This window comes from Dunckerocampus dactyliophorus, chromosome 21 (genome assembly GCF_027744805.1).
Source record: "Dunckerocampus dactyliophorus isolate RoL2022-P2 chromosome 21, RoL_Ddac_1.1, whole genome shotgun sequence".
In the NCBI taxonomy this organism is placed as follows: domain Eukaryota; kingdom Metazoa; phylum Chordata; class Actinopteri; order Syngnathiformes; family Syngnathidae; genus Dunckerocampus; species Dunckerocampus dactyliophorus.
In genome coordinates, this window is record NC_072839.1 from 16,730,569 (window position 1) to 16,754,815 (window position 24,247).

The window sequence follows — 24,247 nt, forward strand, 5'->3', positions numbered from 1 at the left end:
TGGAGAGGAGGGAGCTGAAATAGAGAAGCACTAGGTCACACTGACGCTGGACGTCCTTGTCTGTCTCAGGCGTGAAAGGCTGCTTTGCTGTCCTCCCTCCTCAGCCTCACTCGCTCCATCTGGAAGACGCAGAGCTGCAGACACAATTAACAACCGGGGGCCACTTTGCGCACTAATTGCCCTCCACTGCTGCCCTGCAAAGCAACTTATACTTTCTGTTCTTGGATCTAACTCCTCACACATCCCTGCCACCCACACCCTCATTAAATGTGTTATCGGGAGAGCGCGCTGTAGAAGACCCTCGGGGGTTTGCTTCTGATTGTGACGACGACTCCCCGGCTTGGAGGTGAAAGCCACGCACTTTAGCAGCGATGGAGTACCTCAAGTTGTGCATTGTGTTTTCATGCTGGATGACGTGTGCAAACTCAGTCGTGTCCACTGACACACCCCGGGCTCCTGCGCCTCTTCCTAATGGTAAGAAGCTGTGCACGACCCCCCCTTTTATTTTACCAACGTGGATGCAAACTTTATGGAGCAAACGTTTGTGCCTTGTCAGCTTTGCATGATGTCAGCACAGGCTTCCAGTGGGGGTCTCTGCTATGACGCGTCAAAGACAGTATTTGTTCTCCTATCCAATGTGCAGCATGATTTACTATAATTGCACAAGAAAGTCATTGAATTTGCTAGCTAGCAAACGTCTGTGTGGTGGAGAAGCCCAGAAGCAGCTGACTTGTATGACTTTTACGGCTACCTGTCACATAGTCGACATTTCACAGGTTTCCGCTCTGCTGCCACCAACACTGACTTGTTTGAAAAGCTTCACCTCGTGGACATGGAGGAGCTCGCCAGTGACAGCTTAGATTCTATGCCATTATCAAACCCGGACACTTTCTTTAACACTGGGAGGTGCCCCCAGGTTTGTCAGGTTCATTTGGAGGTGTATTGCATGATGCCAAACCAACTTAACAAGCCCATAAAAGCCCACTTTATACGCCCTTGATGAATCAAATCATAAGTCTAAAGTGAGCCTGCGTGCACACCCCCCTTCCAAATGACATGTTATTATAGCCTAACACCCCGATGCAGGGTGCACTAAAAGGGACTTCAGGTTCTCTGCAAGTATTTGCCTGCACAAAGCCTCTCTATGACTTGATTCTGCAGTGGCTGGGCCACCTGGTGGGCTGTTGGTTTGTCCCATTTGGGGGGAAAAAAAACTAAAATTGAGCGACCCCCACTGTTTGACTGAAAGAAGGCTTTGACTGATTTGAACTGAGCGTATGGACATCTGAAGATATGCAGGAGTCAACGTGATGATGGCCTGCCACGTCATGTCTCGCAGCACGTTTTCATACATTTGGGACAGGCTTCACATCCATAGGTAGTGGGGGGGGGTAATGGTACGCTCTGTTTTAAGGTTACGGTTGGGTTCATTTTGGGTCGAGTAAGTGAACAAAAAATGCAAAACATAAAACTGCTTAGCTTTTGTGTTCATTTTTTGGAATGAAAAATGCAGTTTGCTGGCAGGTAATTCTTACCCAAAAGCCCAAAATCACCCAAATGAAAATAGACACACTGAAGCATAAAGAAGCATTGAAGGATGGTCTTTTTCATACATGTTGTGCAATAAAGGTGCTAAAACCAATCCAATGTAAGTCAATCAGTCACTGTATTTTATGTGATATAAGCTTTATGTCATGGGTGATAAAGAAAAAAGTGTAATATTTCATAATGATATCAAGAATAAGCCAAAGACAAAGACAAGCTGTGGGCAGAAAATGGCCCTCATGTCGCACTTCGGACACCAAGTGCAAGTTCAACAGTATGAGTTTGAATATTTTATTAAAAAGTAGTAAAGTTCCTTCTAAGCTGAAGTACAGTATTAATCGCTCAAGGCCCTGCTGTGGATCTCTACTGAACAATGCTGGCACACTGCTTTCGTTTATCCACTGGCATTTGGCCGTTTACAAAGAGGGACTCCAGGTCCTGGATTGTCATTGGCACGGTTGTTAGCCATGACTGCGCCAGCCAAAGGCTGTTTATGTCCGCCGAGATCTCCGCTTCTGTGCCGAATGTCTCGCATTTTCCTCTGCTTTTAGGGACACTACCGGGTTTGTGGAGATGCATCGCAACACCGAATCTGCACATCCTGTCCATTACTTTGTGTACCGCGTAGGAAATCTGTACACAGCTGTGCTGTACCAAAACAAAGGCTTCCTACTGAAAAACTAAAATACCAATACAGGTACAGTTACACCCCTAATGGTTAGTATTGGTTAAAACAAAAGTATACATCTTCCAATCTCCAGGGCCACAACCCCAGATCCCAGAGCAATGATCCCCACAGTCAACATGGAAACATGCTTGTCTATGTTTGTCTAAAACGTATAATCAGATTTTCCATTGTACGCAGTTCCATTCTACCACTCCAACAAGTCCTTTTGGCAGACCTCATCTTCAGTTCGGTCGCAGAGCGCTGACAGTAGATCACCACTAAGTGTGTCCTGTGCCTGCCTTTTAGGACTAGCACGAAATGTCTCGTCAAATGTATAGGCTATATCTTTTCTGAAAACGTCAGGGGCATTGGACTTTAAAGGTTCCATGGTAGTTGCAGAGGCTTAACTACACTGACATATAAATCAGTTTACTATATTGTGCTTCACTTAACAGTGTAAAATGTCAGCCAATTGTTCTAATTTGATAATTGAAGGCTTCAGTTAGCACAGCAATGTGGACCACATAAAGACATTCTGGCTTTGATTTGAAAGCACTGATTTTGTTTTCCCCTCCTATAATTCCACCACATGGCTCGTGTGTCCAGCTGCTTCTCTATCAATTACAACAACTTTTTAATGAAAAAAGAAACATTATTTTTTGGTTGACCAGACAAGTGAAAGCGTGTCAAGGCGGGAGGGCATTCTGGTTGTGTTGTCCTGCAGTCGTCTGCGGTTAGCTGTGATAATTACAAACACATGGAGCCCACAACCGAAAGACATATACGGGACATGTCGAGGGACTTGAGACTTCTCGATACCAGAATTGCTGCTTGGTGATCCACTATGACTGTACAGCTTTGTAAATACACAAGATGTACAGTGTCGTGTACTGTAGGAATTGGTGATAAGGCCTAAAATCCATATTGCAATGCATACTGCAACCTCTTGCCATAATGATACGTCACTTAGATATTTATCACCTGTGGCATATAAATAATAAAACAATTAAACAGATTGCACAGGCTCCTCCTTTGGCTGCTGACGCAGGCGGTAACGTATTGGTTCACTTCCGATTTCCGGGGGAAGCTGTTGCATTATTTTCTCTCTAAATAATGATTAATCTACTTGGCAATTTCCTGTTCTAGTTGGTTACTCTGCTGTAACGCCGTTGCAGCTAGCCTCACGTATTCTTCTGTTGTTTTGTTTCCTGATATGCATGGGCTAATCTGTCTTAACTTTGCTCTTCCTCGTCCTTTTTTAGTAATAATAACACTTGCAACAAATGTCGTTTATTTGCTGACACGAAGGTGAGAATTGGTAACTCAGAGGCGCAACTCCACGCCTACTTTAGCCGAGCTAGCTACTGTGCTACATTACACTGACAACTTGTTGCAACTCGTCGCTCTCAATTTTGCAGGATATTGCATCATCAACATGTACAATAGGTTGATAGAATTAAATCGATACTGTTTCCATCGTGTGCTGTGTAGTGGTATGCAAGTTATGATATTCATTTACTCCATATTTGGCCACATAATGCATTTCTGAACGTTTCTGTTAGATGAGGTCATGACATTTCACAGATGAAGTGAATCCACATGTTGGGAGTGCGGGCTGCCAGGAGCAGCAACATGCAACTCTCTTTCGGACAGGAAACACAAACATGATAATATCCAGAAATAAAATGACGAATTTTAAAGTGTAATGACAAGAAAATAAGACGTTGCGTCACTGTGTGCAACGACTACTCTTACTTTGGTGGTGAAGAGGAGAATACAAAGGTTCAGCTACTGTTTAGTACTGGGGGTGCCCTAGTGGCTCACAGCAGCTGGTGGTCACATGATTTGTTTGCTCATGTAACATTGGTGACGGGTAAAATACACCTTGAAAGTAAGGTTCATTTACCATACCTCTGCTGTCTTTGCAGTGAAGCCTGGCTGACAGACCATTTTTCAGTGCTTCATGCACACGTCTAGTTGGTCTCATAACGAAGACAGAGGAAGCTTTGTCTCGTCATGTCTCGTCAAAGAGGAACTATTCTGTCATTCGCATGTTCTTGGCCAGGAAACATTCCCACGACACCAACACCCTCTCTGGCAGCAAAGTCTTCGCAGGTGTAGCGGCGGCCCGCGAGTCACAACTTTTGCGCATCAAAGTGTGAACATCTACTTTAAGACAGCTGCACACCTTGTGGTGCAGTGGAAGAGCGAGGCAGGGCGAGGATGGCGCGCTGAGGGTGGAGAGAGGTAGAGAGTAGGGGCTACATTCCGCACCTTATGCTGACACTGATGCAGCGTTTGTGTCAGTCCCTGTAAAAGCGGTCATTGATTTACTGCATTCTGTGATTACGGCCTTTTGTGGTTACGTTTGTGTTCCCATAAATGAATTAACAATTTGGGTTTGTCATCCCAAGCCTCAGTGGAGAACTAGATAGAGCAGAGGAATACACTACAGCTACACCACACGACCATCATTGTGGATTCACTGCCAGGTTTTCCATAAACAATCTATTCACTGCAAAAACAAAACAAGCTACTGTCGCCCAAACCACGGAATAAACATCTGCAAACTCAACTGTCCTCTCTTGCCACACACACACACACCGTCACGACCCAGAAACTCAGACTCGGAAATCACAATAACACGACACATAACTGCCAAGTCGCTGCAGTATCCTCAAGCATGTTAAAGGATCTGCTCCTATGAAAGCGACAGTAATAACTCAGTAGCAGAGTGTTTTTTTATTTATTTATTACCGTTTCATTTACTTTTTGTATTATTACTGTATTTTATGTCCATGTCTTCTGTGCACAGTGTGAGTGACGTCAGTGTAATTTAGGTACATGTTCGAACTTGCAACGTGTCGTAGGGCCGGAACTTGTTCGTAACCCGAGTACCACCTGTACGGCACCTGTTTCCTTCATTGTGTGGAGTTTCATTGTAAATAGCGGACAGGCGGACAAACGTGTCAGTTAGCGTTCTTTTTTGTTGTGACATTTACCTTGGAGATGTCAAGCAAGAAGACTGAAAGAAAGAAATACGAAGGATAGCCGCTAATTTGATAGCAGATTAATTAGTACTTAGGGTTAGGTTTTAATAGTAGTTTGTTCAAGAGATTAATAGTAAGAATAAGACTTACATCAGCAACTGTACACTAAATAAAAGAGGAGGATAGATTGTCTATCGTGTAAAACTGGTTGTGTGTGTGTAAATGTATGTGTGTAAGACAGGTCAGTACGCTCAGGGTACTGTAAAGCATCATGAAGACGTCACATTGAACCCAGCCCAAGTGCAGTCTAATTGTATAGATACTTTTCTTTGCCTAAATTGCTCCTGATAAAGCACATTAAAACAGACTTCTAGCAAACCAACACCGTGGCTCGTTTCATTAAAAAGTGGACTTCAAGATAGCATATTACTCTTCCCTAAATAACCTATCGGATTTATTTAGGAACGCAATGATGTCCCATCCACAGCTTCCAGCCATGATAGTTCACATGAGGCCACGATGAATCCCAAGTTTTCTTCCAACAGGAACTACGTGTGGAAAAAGTTAGAGACGTCCCAAAAATGCCGTAACACTTGGTAGTTGGTAGTGTAGAGAAGAAGAAAATAAATGTGTGTCTGTTCTATGTTTTTAAAACCAGGATGGCTTGTCGCTCAAGGGGCGGACACGTGGCTGGGATGCACTCATTTACGTCAAGAAAGTTGTTTCTTTCCCGACGAGGTCACAAAGTCATAGTGAAATAATTAGTGGGAGTCAGTCTTATTAATCCTGATTGACATGACAGACCAGTTCATTTTTCAGTCGCCCCTCTTTTCCAGACCTAACCAGGATAAATAAATGTTCACTCTGCAGTATTTAATGTTAATAAATGGAATACTTTCATAGTTTGAGCATAGAAAACCTGTTTATGACTTTCTAAATATGTTGAACATTCTTAGAGCCATGTAGACATGAAACACGCCATAGTCACCTTTACACTCCTATTATTCATTGAGTACATCACATTGCGCAACTCTTATGCTGCTGGGACTCGAGACCACCACTAGCTAGCAATCTAGTGAGCTAGTGTGCTAACCAGTTAACCTCGAATTTATTTCTTTGAAACTTATGCCAAAAAACCTACCACTTCCACACAGAATGAGAGAACTTTTTTTCCATGTGGGACATTTTTCCATGGCTGACTTCATGTAGTGTTAAGGTAATGTAACGTAAGCTAATGTATCATAATGTTTTGTGTCATTACTGCCACCCAGTGACCACAATAGAACATATCGCTTGTATTTCAACATGTTTTGACTAATAATAGACCACAGCCTACCACCAAACTATGATGGTTAATTCATTCAATCATTTCTGAAAAACTGCGATATAGAGAGGATGTAATAATTGTACAGCATTATTGGGATGACTGTAATAGCCTAAGAGAGCAGCTGACCTCTAAAAACGAAAGATACTGGCAACGACTTCCCTTTAATAAGCCCAGTTGACTTCTGGCTGTAATTACATTAACAAACTGTGCGACGGATCTGTCCACACATCTTGCCAACAACATCTTTTGGGAAAATGTTGAAACATGTTCATGCTTAGCCAACTGATACAATGTCCTCTCACTGCAGCACGGGCCGCAGTGGATCGTATGACAATGTGCGGAGACCTCGCTTACTGTCTTCCACATGTGTCAATTATAAGCCGTCTCTCTGCAGCTCATTATTTATCTGCTCAGTACTCACGTTTGCCCTGCGGCCCTCTCTCACTGTTCCCCTGATGTTGATCTCTGACACAGCTGGCACTCGTTTTCACAGAAAACACCAACTGTTCATTTATATAGAATAGAGGACAGACTCCGTGACCATGCAGTGAAAATAGCAAAACATTTGCCTGCTGAAGAGCCACAGCGCAGCTCCTGCTGGTCGAGCAAACATAGCGCCAAAGGGCAACAAGTGGACATAAACATGATCCTTACTGAGATTCTATTTGCCAGTCACAGCAAGGTAAGTGCACTTCCTAAAGCTCAGAGCAGGATTTGCTTCACATTGCAAACATATATGACTTACATTTATGGCTCCAATTGCAACAAGTTGCAAATCCCTGTAGGCAAATACAAAGAGTAGCAACGCTCCAACAACCATTAAAATCCATTATGTGACAGACCAGCATGGAGAATCTGTTTCCCAGACGCAGAGGACATGATTCCTATGCTGCGCTACGCTACATAGTTTTACAACGCAAACCGTTTCCAAATGACCAGTCCTTTTTTTGCTTAATGTGAAGCTCATATTGTTTCCAACTCCACTTTTTCTCCTTATTATGTGTCATCTGAACTTCTGAAGTATAAGGCAGGGACCTCTTCCCAGTCTGCGACAGATCTGGGACGAGGGAATAGCAGGAAATGGAATGAGACTGTCACAGTCAGTAGTGCGGAATGACTGGAAGTGGAATGGATACAGTTGCTCCAAAATACATATTTAAAATACAACAGGCCATTAGCAAGGCTTCTCTGTTTGTCCTCATATTTTGTTCAGGAAAATACAGTTTATGGTATACACAGTACTTGTATATACACACACATATACATGCACGGCATGCCTATGGATGCTATTTTCAAATATTGTAAACTTTTACTGGTACTGGTTTCTGAAAACATAACAAAACAAGGAAGACAAACAATGGAGTGGGTGTAGTCCAAAACGTTCTCAGCGGGGTCAGTGACAGTAATTTAGTATTTGGTCTAAACTTTCCTCAACCTCAGACTTCAGCGCTCAGAGCCTCTGGAAATGTCTGCGGTGGTTTGTGGGAGATTCTCTAACCAAATATGATCACAATGCCTGTTCAAAAGGCGTCTGTTTTGCAATCCAATTAAAAACACCAATAAACCTTACAAATTTGAGACTGTAAAGCAAATATGTAACAGTTTGCTCACATAGGTCATAAGGGACGTGACTCACAGACATCTTAATCTTGATATCTGCAAAAGCCAACATTGTGTGACAAAATCCTGTATATTCCCACTTTTGCAGGATAGCCAAGTCTATATTAGCAGCTAAAAATGTGCTAATATTCATAGTCAACGCTAACATGTGAATGATGAAACGTGTTGTCTTTCAGAAAAATTGCTGGTGCTCACTGTGGCAACAGAAGAAACAGATGGCTTCCACCGCTTCATGCAATCTGCAAACTATTTCAAATACACTGTGAAGGTAAAATCCTTGTTTCCTGTTCCAAAATCAGTGAACACTCCACATTTTCAACACACACTGCCAGTGACTGATTAGTCCTGGTTAAGAAAACAATGTAGTGGAGCAAAGCTGCAAACCATCTTGGACACTCCTCAGCGTGGATTTACAATTTTTCACATCAGTGGTAGGAAAAATGTTTTGGCACAAAACCCAAGAATTCCATCTCTGCCACATTTGCCCCACGTCGCTTCAGCACACACTCGGTGTAATCCTCTCACGCTTTCGCTCTTTTGTAAAACGGTACATTCTGAGTTAGTTTTGTCCAATTTCTCTTTTCCACTTCCGTCAGACTGAGTTTGGCTTCGGGTGTTGGTTACCCACGTGTACTTCTTAGTATCTAATGACCATGAGGTACTTATGCTCGGTTGTAATGCCAACATTTACTCAAACCTCGAAATGTCTCTTTTCGATGATGATAAAAGCAAAGTTGATATTGTACGTTATCCCGTGCATTCTGTGACAGGTATTGGGATTGGGAGAGGCATGGAAGGGTGGTGACGTTGGCCGATCCATCGGTGGAGGACAAAAAGTCAGACTACTGAAGGAGGCCATGCAAGGTTTAGCTGACCAGGAAGATCTTGTAGTCCTCTTTGTGGACAGGTAGGTAGCATTTTCAGACCAAATTAAAGTTTTGATTTCATTGTTGTAACACCCACGCTAAGTTTTTGCTTTACAGTAGACAGACACCAGTAATTACCTTGAAAGTTCCAGTGTAAGGTGTTTCTTCACATTAAAAAAAAAATCCCCAGCTCTTCTTTATGCAAAAGGTGTTATTACAAGAGCTTCACTTTGCATAACCTGCAACCTGATTCATGAATTTACAAAGCCAGTATAAGGTTTCACAGCATTAATGTGCTGAGGAAAAATAACAGCTTTGTGGGCCAAATATGGCCAACCGAGCAGAAAGTGATAATGTAACGAAGCGCGTCTTGTGAATAATGTCTGTGAAACGCTCTCTCACCTTGGAAAGACGTCATTAGAATATGGTTCTTCTTTGAGAAGAGTGATTGAAGTGCGTCTGTGCATCAGACTGTTTTAATACAAACCTTCTATCCAGCAGAGCCATATTTCATGTTATCAATGTTTCCATGGTCTTAAATACACATCTTTGGCATCTTTGCTTCAGGTCATTCGACACGGCGCTGCATTAATCAAACCATCAAGAGAATTGAGTTCACCCGGGTGGTGTTGCAGTTAACCCGTTAATTAAAGCTGTAGAATTTGCAGGTGACAAACCCCTGCTATTTTGCCCCCAAGGTTGTAGTGTCTTAAAAACTATTTCTGCCCAAACACTCCGAAAATGCTACACAAGGATTCTCCAATAGGCACTGGCAGCGAAATAAAGAATTTTGCTTAAATTCAGGTAAGAATGCACCACACTGCACAGCACAGGTCATTTTATGCTGCAGTGGAAGAAGTGATGATTTATGGAGGGCAGGTAAAGTCTTATGAACACATGTCGTCCAGATATGCTTACAGCAAAGCAAAGTGTTTGTCACCTTTAGTAGACTTCCACTCCCCTCACCCTTGCTTTTTATGGTTGCATTGAGGCTTCATTTCAGTTTTTTTCGGCTTCTGAGTCAGTGACAGACAAATATAAATCTGCGTTGTCAGCAGGAACTTTTGCAGCTCCTATGTCCTCCAAACTATCCGATCTGGAATACCATGCGAGTAATAGCATGGCCCGTGTAAACAATTAGGCACAATTTATTCTGTCTGTCACAGAATTGTAAGGACCATGCAAGCGTCAACATGGTTCGACAGCCTGACAAAACAAGACCCATACGGGTCGTTAAAGGAATGCCCACCAAAGAAAAGCTTGCTTGTAAGGAATGTCCTCTTCTTTGAGAAAAGATAACGATCTACTTGGAGCAAGCAGGGGTCCAAGAAGTGACGGGCTGACCCTTAAGGGGGAAAATAAGCATCTGTTGTATTTCATCTTCGACCCCTCCTCTTTTAGCTATGATCTTATCTTCGCTGGGGGACCAGAGGAGATTCTCAGGAAGTTCCAGCAAGCCAATCATAAAGTCCTTTTTGCTGCAGAGGGGTTGATATGGCCAGATAAGAGACTGGCTGATAAGTATCCCTCGGTCCGCAGTGGCAAGCGGTACCTCAACTCAGGAGGTGGGTTCCAAACATTCCAGGTATGCAAGTCATTTGTAGTTGTTGCTGATTTGTCGTGACTCACCACTCAGCAATACCAGAGAGTATGCTGAATACGCAAGATGAAGGCTCTTTAAGGTTTTGTGCATAATTGTTTCAGTCAGACAAACCTGGACTAGCTAACCAAATTTCGAAACGGCATATATAATAAATGCTGTTGCGCTTCGACATCGAAGTGGGAGAAGGAATGCCAGCTGAGTCATGTTAGTTGTTAAACGTGAAACCACAAGACATGTAACTATCTGGCTTCAAAATGAACAAGTACAATGTAAACTGACTGACTGTGCTATTTTTCAGAAAGGAGTTTATTGCTGAGACATATTGAAAGAACAGCTTTGTCAGTGAGTGATTGTATCAGATTACAATAAAAACACACTAAACTATGACTCGCAAGACAGTAACTTTACATTACAAAAGATTCGCAGAACTGAAAGCAGATAAATGGGCTTAGAAAAATATTGATCACAGTGTAGTTCAAGTGTAAAGACCGTCTGCGTCCTTCTGGGTATTTGGGACACATAATTACTGCTTTCTCTGTGGTCATCAACATGGCTCGACCTCCCATGCTGGAGCCTTGCCGCCTTCCCTCTGATGACAGACTGCTTCTAGCTTTCGCTTTCATTGACACGGACTGTGGGCTTTGTCTTGGCCTCCCTAAAGGACCCATCGTTTGCATGAAATTGCCGGGTTTGCTTGCTTTCTCTTGGCTAGTAGCAAAGTGACCATTTGTAGCTTTTTCCTTTTAGCAGCGGGATGCTCACTACAAAAGTGCAATCAGCGTCTTTGGAGTAGATTCAAAATACACAACAGCTTGTGTTGCTGTGTCCCTGTGTTTGTTAGAGTAGCCGCACAAGAATGTCAGTCAAAAAAACAACAGAATAATAATAATCTTTTAAATTAGGTCTTGTGGGTCTGAACTTTTCTCAGACCATAAAATACTATCACAAAAGTTTGTTCCATCTTCCATCAGGGTTTTGAAACTTTGCAGTGAAACCAGTATAGTAGTCACAGAGGTTTTCCAGCATTTTTAAGGCTAACGTTTTGGGCAAGACACAACAAAAACATTGACAAAAATATAACAATTTCATTTCAGCTTTATCCTCATTTTTGTTTTTTAAATGACTTCCTGTCTATGCGTCGACGTGTTTACAGTTCCTGAGGCTTTTCTAAATGACGGGATGAAAAAAAACATGCACACAGACAGTCATAACCCTGCAATCAGTTGGTGTGGTCAAGCTCCTTGAGGAATACAAACAGACAGGAAAAACGTGGGAGCTGAGATCGCCATGAGGATATACATTTAGATGGACTTTAATAGCACAGACGTACTGTCCCAGGCACTCTGCTTGCACTGCGCCTTCAGACTTTGAAATTGTATGGTTTAGTATGTCCAGGTTTTCTAAGAGCAGTCATTCCACTTAGAGGGATAAGACAGTCGGCTTGGGAACACTGGTCAAAATGACACTTAGGCGTAGTTTATGGTGCTGGCTGGTATAGTTGACTCCAACTAGCTGCTAGTTATATGCAGTCTTGTACTTCTCTCACAGCCTGTTTTTACTCTTACAATGTATTTCACACTGTTTATTACTTGCAGGAATAATTGGGTATGCCCCGTACATAAACAGAATTGTTTCACAGTGGAATCTTCACGACAATGACGACGACCAGCTGTTCTACACTAAAATCTTTTTGGATCCACTACAAAGAGTAAGTACTGTTCTACTCCCAGTAGCTGAATGACAATAATTATCTTGTGTTGGTCATGAGAGGCTAACAGGACCCATGTCTCTTAGGACTCTCTCAATATGACTTTGGACCACAGGTGCCAGATTTTCCAGAATCTGAATGGAGCAATTGGTGAGAAATCCCAGAAAGTTCCTTGAGTCCTTTTCCTGTTAATGGTTCATGTGTTTTCTGCTTTCAACTGTGAGATTGAAATACCAAATACACTTACGCCATCTTCTGAAAGGCTGTGTATTGTAAAGAGATGTCCGAGGTTTGGCTGTTTCCTCTTTAAGTATTAAACCATTTGAGTTTTTGCACATACGATATGTCAGTTTTCAAAACCTGGTCTGAAATGTCTCGTGTTTCTGCTTTTGGCAGACGAAGTGCTTCTCAAGTTTGGAACCGACCGCGTGAGAGTTAGAAACACAGCATATGACTCTCTGCCGGTGGTTGTCCATGGCAACGGGAACACCAAAGTGAGTAGCAAATGATTACCTTGACCCATAGTTTAATCTCTATTCATACTACAACAACTTTGATGCTTCAAGGATGCAGTTTATATTGACGTTGACTTATTGAACTCTTCTTTGACGGCTTGGAGAGTTACATGAAGTTTTGTTGACAATCATTATTAAAAGATTTCTAGTAAGTTTCTCATATAGTGAAGAAATATGGACACTGTTCCTTGCTATTTATGAGTCACACAGACTTTTATTGACAAAATTCAACCCAAACTATGCCAAAGTGCTTCTGTCTCTTCTCTGTTCTTTGGCATTGCGCACTCTGGATCATTCTGGAGTTGTATTATTGTCTCTTTCCTGAGTTAAAAAAACAAAACCACCAAACTGTTCAGTCATTGTACCCAGAATCGCTAACACCTGAGGAAAAAACCCACAACGGTAAATTGCCTTTATCCCAATCCAAAACGGCCAGTCCATATTCAGAATTCACTTGCTAAAACTTAGAATTGAGTATTTTTCTTCTTCTTTTTATTAGGTATTCACTTTTAGGATATGACACTTTTAGCCTGTTCCAATAATATTTAAAAGACATGAAATGCTTATGCAATCTTCTGGAACCAAGTCTGGATTATCTCCCGCACAGATGTACTTGAACTACTTGGCCAACTATGTTCCCAACACATGGAACTACGAGCACGGCTGCAGCCACTGTGACGATGATGTCGTGGACTTGTCTCAGGTCAAAGTAGGTCCTGTTTTCCTTCACTTTATTCACGGTTATATTGGTCCTGGGGAAAGTTTATCTTCAGCCACCTCACTGGGTATGTAGGAAAGGATGAAGCGTTGCATGCCATCCATCAGTGACTGTCTAGACAGTAGGAGTTAGTTCATGCTTGTCCTGTTTCAACAGACAAGCAAGACTCCTTTCACAAAAACAGTAGGTTGTGCCTACTGGACCTTTTGGATCCTTTTAAAAGCGCAGAAGTGCTAGGGAAACTACTCTGGCAAGAGGAAGCCCGTTACCACAGCGGTACAGGATATGGCTTCTGGGGTTTTCAGAAGGGCTCATTTAAAGGGGTGTCACTGCTGACCAGCCTTCCTTCTAGTGGGCCTCTCAGTATAGGCTTTGTCCACAATCGCCAGTTATGGTGGTCACGCTGAGAATTTGTCATGGAGTTCAGCCGAGACTGGCAAGGTCAAGAGGGAAGGAATGGGAAGACTTTGAAAACATCTTGGGTTGTGGGGTGCCATCTGTTTAGAATGTTAACCAACTTCAAGAGCACAATACTGATCAGTTTTTGTATTTAATGATCATTTTTACGTTTTAAATCTATTTCACATCACTGGTCTGGAAGAATGTTGTTCACTGGTGAGCTCAGTAAAATGAATGTCCTTAAATAGTTGAAACTGATTCAAGACAGCTGCATGAAAAGCCGGCCTATAAAAGCTGCTCTTATTAACCTAATTATTAGGTGTGTCCTTCATTTCTTAGCGCACAAAGAGGCACATTTTAGTCCACTCATTTCTCATGTTGTCTAAAAGCAAAGTTTCGCTCGAGCCTTGCATACTGTTCTTCAGGATTGGAGCTTCAGTGTGAGTTTTACGGCCAAAGACAATAACAAAGTAGTCAACCACATCCTGACGCTTTATTTACACTGGTTACACTGGTCTGCTCCTAAAAATGTTTTTTTTTGTTTTGTTCCCAGCACATGGGCAAAATTCTCAAGCCGTCCATCGTGTGCCTTAAAGCCAGACATTGCAAACCTTCAAATTAGATGCCTCGGCTTGCATCTGTTTTCATCCTGTCCCATAGCCTCGCTGTGAACTGGTCACAGGGAGTTGCAATCCACAGTGAATGCAAGTGGCTAACGCTGACTCTCATGGGAAAATGTTTCCTCTTTGATTCTATTTTCCCGAGTGTTTGCAGGCTGTTCGCTGAATGTAAAGTTGAACGTGGCAATGTGGGATGGAAGTCAGAGGCCTTATAAAGCAGTCCAATGGAGACACCAAAGACCTGATATTACATAATTCAGATGATATCAATAATTTAGTATTCAATATTTGAATTAAGTAGATACGTCAAAGTAAATGTTCTTCATACAATTACCATTCATCAAGTTGTGAATTCCCAAAGAACTGGAAGGACCCAGCAAAGGATACCCAATATGGTCTAAAGCATGTTAGCTTAGTGACAGAAGTAAACAAAAAGGCTCCACTGATGACAGTCATCAGTTCACTTCACAGCTGCAACACATTTGTGTCAAACTTAGCCATGATTTATGCTAAACAGGACTCCATTTTTCAGACCTGTTGTTTGAAATGCGGCAGTTCATTTTTCCTGTCCAACATCAACAGGAATTCCCCAGTGTGCTTGTCGGCATCTTTATTGAGCAACCAACGCCATTTCTTCCTGAGTTCTTCCAGCGGTTGATAACATTGGACTATCCCAAAGATAAAATCAAAGTTTTTGTCCACAACAATGTAAGTGCGGCCCAAGCTGCTGCTCATTATTCCCTCCTTGTCAAGCATGCATTGATTCTATTTCCTGAATGCCTGTCCCCTTCTCAGGAGGTTTATCATGAGAGGCACATCCAAACGTTTTGTGATGCACATAGGAATGTGTTCAGCAGTTTCAAGGTCGTTGGACCAGAAGAAAATCTGAGCCAGGGAGAGGCCAGAAACATGGGCATGTATGTTTGGACTCAACTTAAAGGGATAGTTCACTTTTTTTTTTTGATATGACGTTGTATGACATCCCCATCAGCATTGTAGTCCATTAACAGCGACCTACCCCCCCACTTGGTCTCCTAAGTCCAGTTCTGGTCACATTTCTGTGATGAAGAACGTTAGTTCCGCTTGGTTGCTGGGGACAATTAAGTAAAGAGTTTGGCTTTTCAAAACAATATGCGTCTAAAAGATGAATACATTTGCATCACAAAAATGCCTTCTCAGAAGATGCCAGTGTCTTCATCACACACACAAGAATGCACAGCGACAGTGCGCAGGGATGCGGCAGGAGACCGATATAACGCCGGGCGGTTGGTGAGGTTTGATTTTTTTGAGAAGGCATTTTTGTGATGCAAATGTATTAATCTTTTCAACGCATATTGTTTTGAGAAGCCAAACTCCTTACTTAATTGTCCCCAGCAACTAAGCAGAACTACGTTCTTCATGACAGAAATCGGACCAGAACTGGACTTAGGAGACCAAGTGGGGGGGTAAGTCTGTTAATGAACTACAAGGCTGATGGGGATGTCATACAACTTCATGTCAAAAAATCTGAATCTGTTGATGTTCACCTCTGACTGACTTCTTGGCATTTACCAGCCCCTTAGTGAACGCTTCAATTCGTAGGCACTCTCTAATCTTAGAATTGAATGAACTAATAGATGTTCAGAGATCATCAGCAAGAGACCAACTCCAAAATTGACATCTGTGCTGTAATTGCGTGTTCATTTACGGTTGAATAATGATGTTTTTTGCCACCGTGTCATTAGGGATCTTTGCCGTCAGGACTCCACCTGCGACTACTACTTCAGCATAGACTCAGATGTGATGCTCACCAACAGACAGACACTGACGCTCCTCATTGAGCAGAACAGGTATTGAAATGGCTCCTGGAAAAACTCCTGTGTTGCTGTTAAGATCATCGAAGCGTTGAATTTATTCTCCAAGTGGCAAAACCGCTGGAGCATTGCAACAGCGTGACTGAGGGTTTAAAAATAATCTGCACCGGCTTCCTGTTTTCACCGGCCACATGGAAACGGTGAAAGTGACGACTGCGCTTAACCCCGAAGTGCCACTTTGCATTACACAAAAAACAAACATGCAAACTTCTGTCTCCTTTCTGCAGCTCGTGAAATGCAAAGAAAGTTTCCCACAAACTGCATCTAGTCACCGTGGCCATAGCCTGGTGTTGCATTCCTTCCTGGGATATTTACACGCAGCATGAGGATTCTCTGCTGACACGGAAGTTGTTCAACTTTAAAAGACATCTCTAGTGCATATTGTGGTGATGTGTAGTTTAGTATGAGAAGCGGCACAGAAGATGGAAGGATGGATGGATGCTATTGAAAAAAGAGTGTCTAGTTTCTGTGGGATGTACTATTCTATTCTTTGCTTTTTATGGGGGTTTATCTTGTTGACTGTGCACGCTTGTCAAATACACCGCACTGCCTGGCAGACTGCAAAGATGTCATAAAGCATTTTCTCTACTCTGACAAAACTATCATCTCCACTCTCTGCCACAGGAAGATAATCGGCCCTCTTGTCACTCGCCACAGCAAGCTGTGGTCCAACTTCTGGGGAGCGTTGAGTCTGGATGGTTATTACGCCCGCTCTGAAGATTACGTTGACATCGTGCAAAGAAAACGAGTGTAAGTCACAAGTTTGAGGGGTAACATTTGTATTCGGCAACCTCAGCTATTGCTTCCACATATAGGCTAGACAAGATAGATCTCCATGGGCGACGTGACATACTGTAGCATGTGGCACACGTACTCACTAAATTCCATCCTGAGCAATGGTCATCACACTCAGTAAGATTTTATGGGTAAAACCACCTGTGTTTAAGAATAGGTCATAACTGCACCCAAATGGGGAAACACACAACTAGATCACCCGTGCAGCACGAGGGGTAGCAAGGGCTCAGAAATGAAAAAGAAAACCTCACATTTAGACACGTGGCATGTCCAAGATAATAAATGACCACCTGCATTGTAGCAACGCCATTTGAGTGTTTATTGCGATAAGAGCGCCATATTTCTGTACATTGCATTGCTTCCAGGGGGGTGTGGAACATTCCTTTCATGGCGCACGTATACCTGGTCCAGGGCAGCGCTTTGAGGAAGGAGCTGAACGAAAGGAACTACTTTGTTCTTGAGAAACTGGACCCTGATATGGCTTTGTGCAAACACACCAGAGACCTGGTAAGAACGACTTCCAGAGTTCCTCTCTAGAGGCATTTGATGATGTATTTGACGATGTATTTCTATAATGCTATGAATCATAATCCTATAAAAGCCAACAGCTTAATGGAAAGTGAAAGAACGGCAAGTATACGTTGTTTGTGTGTCCCCTGACGGCATGATGGTACTATGTTCATGTAATGGTCAGCTTCACGTGTCGTGGTTGTATCCCATCATACCCCTTTGTCTGTCTTTTCTGGTCATATGAGCCCAGTTTGTTTTGTTTTTTTAATAACTGGCTGGAAATGACCTGATCAAAGTTGTCTCCATGCTTTTTAACATGCAAACTGTTAATCCATCAGTGCCTTCAGTTGTTAACATGGCACCTGTGCTCTGCACTCCACCAGGTCTAATTCAAACGCACTGTCCTTTGGATTCCTGCCTGTTGATCCTCTGCATGCATTCTTCCCATGCTAACACAACAAAACATCAGCTTCACAAGGACTCTTACTTTCCCCCCTCCCCGTGTTGCTGTGTTGCCCTGTGTCTGAATCTGAAACAGTAATTTATGTTATCGTATTGATGATGCTTCTCCTTCATTTTAGACCAGTCACAGAGAAAAAGAATCCCCTTCTCCGGAATCATTCCATATGCTCAGGCCCCCAAAGGTTTCCACTTGCTTTGATTACTATACTATCTGAAACATCCATTTCCAGCGAGCTAGCACACAGAAGCCATTCCAAGCTTCGGCTTGTCACTGTTTGGGTGGATTCCCAAGTATTCCATTACAATTCTATGAAAAATACTGATATTGGAGTTATTCTTCAGAATATTAACACATCATCGAGGAGATGATGTTTGCGTCTGCAGCTCTTAACGACGTTTTGAGCTACGGTCGTACGAGTCAAAGGGCCAATTCCAATTGTTCCCCTTATCCTTTGTTTTACGCCTAAGCCCTTGGTTTGCACGTTTAGCGAGCTCTATCCCAATTAGGGCTAAGAGCTACATAGCCCTTGAAGCAAAGAAAACCCCTGGACAGCAATTGAAATAAAAGGGCTATGAGAAATGTCCCACGATACACCGTGCCCACTGACAAGATGGCAGGGCATAGACCACTTGACCAAGATGCAGTGGTCCCAAGACACAAGGAGGAGGCATACTGTCAAAAACCAACGCAAGACCCCCTGTCGTGATGCTTGACCCTAAAACCATCTGCTCCCTCTCGATAGAAAGACTTATCTCAGACTAGGCTCGTCTTTTCACCAAATGTCAACCATCTGGGCAACATCCCAGCTTTTTATCGTTAATGTGCCGTGGATTTTTTGTTTTTTAATTTATCCTCACTTTACAAAGCCTAGTCTGATTGTGAGTCCCAAACCCCCCCGTGCCTCCCTGCAGAGGGGAATATCATTCCTGGAATTGTACTCCTCTCTCCCCGTTTTCCCGCCCTTGTTCTCACCTCACCCACCCCCACCCTGACCTCTTCCCATCCCACCAACAACCCAGTGACCCACTCTTACACCACCCATAAATAATCTTAGATTATTTATATGGCTTCTGTTTCTGCTCTACCTCAGTCAAACATGCAAAACAATCTTAAGTCCTAGCTGATTATCTTTAAGTATAAGCATGTGGAAGAATGGAACTAACTTTTTGCTTTCTGTTGCAGGGAGTCTTCATGTACTTAACAAACCGCCACGTTTTCGGAAGGCTCCTTTCCACAGCCAATTATAACACCTCTCATTATAACAGTGACTTGTGGCAGATATTTGAAAACCCCCTGGTAAGTCACCACTGTCATCTTTGTAAGAACTACAAGTACCTGTAAACGCAGTTGCCATAATAAATTGAATGGATTTGTGACTGGCATGTTGTGCAATGCCAAGCGGCACCTGTGGGAGCCAGCTTGTAGGAGGGGGAGAGGATTAGTGCAGTCTGGTATGCAGGTCAGAAAACAGACCAAAAAGTCTCATTCTTTCATTCTTTGCAGGACTGGAAAGAGAAGTACATCCACCCAAACTATATGAACATTTTCACCGAGAACTCCATGGAAGAGGTTTGTGTTTCCTGTTGTTCCAAGAGTACAGTGAGGCTGAATGCTGAAAAAGTCACATTGCACTTAGAACACAAGGTGAGGGTGAAACTAGCCTCAATAAGTAATAACAAGCTTTATGTGCTTGGCTTGCAGCCTTGTCCAGATGTGTTTTGGTTCCCGGTCTTCACAGAAAAGGCTTGTGATGAACTAGTGGAGGAGATGGAGAACTACGGCTCGTGGTCGGGGGGCAAACACGAGGTCGGTCCAGTTAGCGCCGCTTCACTAAACACTACATTGCTGTAGTCAATACCAGTCACACTTGCCTTTTCTCCGTTCACACACTTGTGGAGCCTGCAGCAAGCCAACTAAATGCAAAACTACAGGGACAACCTTTACAAAAAACGAAACATGAGCCAAGGAGGAAGTCGTCACGCTCACCTGGGACTACATTTGTGTGCGTAATGAAGAATGTGATCATGAACGGCATGCTCACGCAAGTAATTCATGACAGCAGCCACCTTCCACAAAATGATCCGAACGACTCCAAGGAGGACTTGAAAGTCACAAGTCACAAAATCTGATAAATTGCAGTAAGACAGCAGAACAGAAGTGATGGGACAAGCAAACAAAGCAAAGTGAGGGGGAATTGCAAATCTATTTTGACAAAGGAAAAAAAGTATAGACAAATCTGAAATGTTCTAAACAAATCATTGTTTGAACATGGCCTTACGACAATAACGACCCGGATGAATTTCTCAAAACTCGGTCCGGCGGAAACTATTACATTAGTTCCAATTATTCGGTTACATATTTTGCTTCTACGATGTGGGAAAACGGAGTAATATTGCCCAGCGCATGTGTCCCATGTTTGGTCAAATCCATGGTGGTACTTCAAACCAAAATAAAGCTTTTTCTTGCTTTGGTGTTTACATGAGTAGTTGTAAATAAATAAGATCCAGACAGCAATAAGAAGTTGAGAGTAAGGAATTAGGAGCGTCCCTCATCAAGTCTTGTGAACCTTTTCATGAGACCCATGTGGATTCTTAAGAGGGCGGTGCCGGGTTGTCTGACAGTCAAGGCAGCAGTTACTTTGAAGCTACCTCATGTTGCTTGTGTGTGTGGGGGGGTGTTAACTGTCTATGGTTTATTATCGCCCACATTGCATTAATATAGCCATAAAACGGCTTATGATGTTGTGTTTTTATTGTTGGTAGAGACTGCTAATTAAATCTGTGGCATGAGCCCACCGTGGGGGTGTGTAGTCTTCCAACAGCACAGGGTGTGCAAGTAACAAGGATTAGCATATTAGAAATAAACTAGCTCGCGCTTTCACATTATTGCATCTAAAGGTTGATCAGTCATTCCCTCATTAGTTCGTCCGATATTGGCATAAAAATGAAATATTGGTTCATATCGTTACTGTTTTTCTGTCGGTAATGATATGGAGGCACAAGCAGGCTCAGAAAAAAGCTCGCTAACTCAGCAAGTGTCTGCGGTGTAGAATCATTTCCAAGTTTCACCTTTGGATTGTAAATACGCACTTTGCAAGGAGTATAAAAGAGGGCGCGGGGGGAGTAAGGTGTCTTCCTTTAATACTTCTAATGTGTGTCATTCATAATGTGTTTATGCGTGACACGCTGAATGAGCCCAGTTTATCATTTATTTATTGTTTGAGTTCAGAATTTCATACTTGGCACTTTGTTGTTATCCGGATGTTTGTGTCACATACTACATACATGTGCAAATGTGCAGCTTTCCAGATTGTTTTGTTATTCAATCCGATTCTTATTGGTGAATTTATCAAGACTAACCTGTTGTACTTGTTGATAGCACAACATATTCTTTTTTTTATGATCATAAATAACAATTAAAAAAAGCATCATGTGTTTGAGTGAATGCTGCCTATATTGCTGGAAGTGCTGGACAATGTTGGTACATCAGATCTCGGTAAGAAAGTCAATATCGAGCATGTAAGGAATAACTTGCAGGATCTCTCCATCGAGCTCGTACACGCTGTACTTTTAAACAAAGCAATTTTCTTTTTTCCGATTAGGACAAGCGTATATCCGGCGGCTACGAGACAGTGCCCACTGACGACATTCATATGAAGCAAATCGGATTCGACAAAGAGTGGCTTCACTTTATCCGAGAGTTCATTGCACCTGTCACGCTAAAAGTGTTCTCGGGCTACTACACAAAGGTTCGTAAAAGGTGTTTTTACCTGCAGGCTACGGACACCAAGTGGAGAAAGACTGGTCATGTCATTGTCAGCCTGCAGTACACTGATGTCTTGTCGTCCATTGAAAGGGTTACGCCGTCATGAACTTTGTAGTCAAGTATACGCCTGAGAGGCAAGCATACCTAAGACCTCACCATGACTCCTCCACCTTCACCATCAACATTGCTCTCAATAACAAAGACACAGATTTTCAGGTAAAAATGAAGTGTTAAGAATGCTGACGCTAGGCTTTGTTCTCCCACATCTGACCCTGCATTCCTTACTTTTAGGGTGGAGGCTGTCGCTTCCATCGGTACAACTGTTCCATAGAGTCGCCAAGGAAAGGCTGGAGCTTTATGCACCCTGGACGACTGACTCATCTCCACGAAGGTCTACCAACCACCAATGGTACACGCTACATCGCAGTGTCCTTCATCGACCCCTAGAAATTCTCTGATTTCAATGTAATTTAAACTTTTGACTGATCTTGGCTTTCATTGTTAACATTTTGTGCTCCTGATGTTTTATTGAGAAGCATTTTTAAAGCAATAGCTTTAAAAATATGGGTAATTGCATTAAGCCAATCTCTGTCAAACAGAGCGCTGATTGGAAAAGGGATGTGACAAATTCTCACGTTAGGGACACCAAAAAGAAACATCATGCTAGCAGGGCACAAACTCCCATTTACTTGCATTTGGAGGCTCATTAGGATTTTGGCTGCTAGCAGTTAGCTGTACCATGCTAGCATGTGGACTGTCATTTGTGTTTCTGATGTGTTAACAGTTGAAGCATCACTGACGGAATATGATTTATTGTGTAAAAAACCTTTCAGATGGTGCTAATTAACATTCTGTACCAACAGACAGTATTCACTGACACAAGCAAGTCCAGTCGATTTGTAAACTTTCAGTTTGATAAAAAGAAATGTTTTTTTCTATTTTGCACACCAAAATACTGCTCAGCAGAACTTTGACTTTGAGTTTTGTTTGATTGAAGTCTGTTACTTGAATGTTTTTTTCCATGCCTCTGAAAATTGACACAATCTGACTCAAAACTCTGGTCAGTCGTGTGTGAATTGATTTTGCAACAGTTTTCTCTTTTAATTTATTGCCAAAATGTAATAAAACTCTTGAAGTGACATTATTTGTATTTTACTTCAACAAGTTGTAACTCCAACTGTGCAAGCAGCTGCTAAAGTGCATGTCTAAAATGGATGAGGCAGTGCTACAGACAGCTGTCCTCTGCTCTCTCACAATGTCACCTTGGCTTGCAACTCCTTTACCCTGACCTTCACCTAACATGTCCCATGCAGAAACCATCAAGTGTGCTGCAGCAACTGTTTGCATGTGGATTGATGGGCTACAACAGTGCAAATGCAGTTCAGTTTACCTTGGGGAGAGAGAGCATATGCATGCATGGACATGAAAGTTGCACACATGAGGAATGTTAAGCCTGGTGGAAGAACACTGAGGAAACACATAAGGCTGGTGGAGCCTATGTATTTATGTTAGATGTCACTATCATGTATAATCATGTGAAATGTGACCTGTTTGGATACACAATCAGTTTTGTTGAAAGGCTTTATGTGTATATATCATTTGTCCCGCACCAGGAGATAAACCAAATATCAGCTGACCTCCCCATCAATTACCCTTACATTTTATCATCATGCTACACTGCCTCGCCTCCTACAATGAGGCCCATATCAGGGACTCGTACGCTTCTCCTTTGTGTGCAGCCTGGGTGAAGGTGGAATGTGTGAGTAGCTGCTATGAAGGGGGAGGTTTGGGTCAGCTCCCTCTTCCTGAAAGAGCCCTTTGTGGTCATCGGACTACCCTGCGTCCAGCCTCTCTGAAAGGTGACATTGATCGCAGCCTGGCATGCAGGAAAAGCTGCCTACCTCCCAAACTCGCACAGGAATCGTCTTATCCAATGGCAAGAATTGAGAAAAAATAACTGTCTACAGTGTGAATATTTCAAACAAATGTTTGAAATGAAAGATGATTGCATGCTTAGAAGATTTGCTGGAGTGAATCATGAGACATTCCAGCTGTAAATAAATGTTTTCACAGTCCAACTTGCGTGGGTAAAAAATGGTAGTGATGCTTGGAGTGCCTGGCTCTGGGGATAGGAAGCATGATTCTATACGATGTCAATTGAAGGACGCCACTAACTACAGGGTGCACGGGGATGGCTCGTGATTTCTGGAAAACCCTGTGGTCCTAACTCAACAAAAGATTAAAACGAAGTATATAGAATGATGCGCGACTTCCCCAAGCATT

General features: G+C 42.6%; 1 protein-coding gene across 7 annotated transcripts; it reads left to right on the top strand.

Annotated features, from left to right (window-relative positions):
• On the top strand, positions 1–23,086 carry plod2 (procollagen-lysine, 2-oxoglutarate 5-dioxygenase 2). 7 transcript variants are annotated; one of them, XM_054765509.1, is made up of 20 exons: positions 4–474; positions 8,326–8,417; positions 8,920–9,056; positions 10,417–10,580; positions 12,214–12,326; positions 12,413–12,476; positions 12,723–12,820; positions 13,449–13,550; positions 15,161–15,286; positions 15,374–15,495; positions 16,303–16,407; positions 17,056–17,181; positions 17,592–17,733; positions 18,318–18,380; positions 19,382–19,495; positions 19,703–19,768; positions 19,901–20,005; positions 21,801–21,947; positions 22,055–22,180; positions 22,256–23,086. In XM_054765509.1, exons 1-20 carry the CDS (start codon positions 372–374, stop codon positions 22,409–22,411), a joined length of 2,271 nt encoding a protein of 756 aa, XP_054621484.1. In that variant the 5' UTR covers positions 4–371; the 3' UTR covers positions 22,412–23,086. The 7 variants fall into 7 exon arrangements, 5 of the variants coding, with proteins under 5 accessions (XP_054621482.1, XP_054621483.1, XP_054621484.1 ...); XR_008567339.1 differs by lacking the exon at positions 21,801–21,947 and having other exon boundaries at positions 2–474; positions 21,975–22,180; positions 22,256–22,402; XM_054765507.1 differs by having other exon boundaries at positions 3–474; positions 19,703–20,005.
• The last annotated feature ends 1,161 nt before the right edge of the window (positions 23,087–24,247 follow it).

Coding starts and splice junctions, on each gene's coding strand:
- plod2 (XM_054765507.1), top strand. CDS start 372: ATGGAGTACCTCAAGTTGTGCATTGTGTTTTCATGCTGGATGACGTGT. Junction 475..8,325: donor TCCTGCGCCTCTTCCTAATG/GTAAGAAGCTGT, acceptor GTTGTCTTTCAG/AAAAATTGCTGGTGCTCACT. Junction 16,408..17,055: donor CTCCTCATTGAGCAGAACAG/GTATTGAAATGG, acceptor TCTCTGCCACAG/GAAGATAATCGGCCCTCTTG.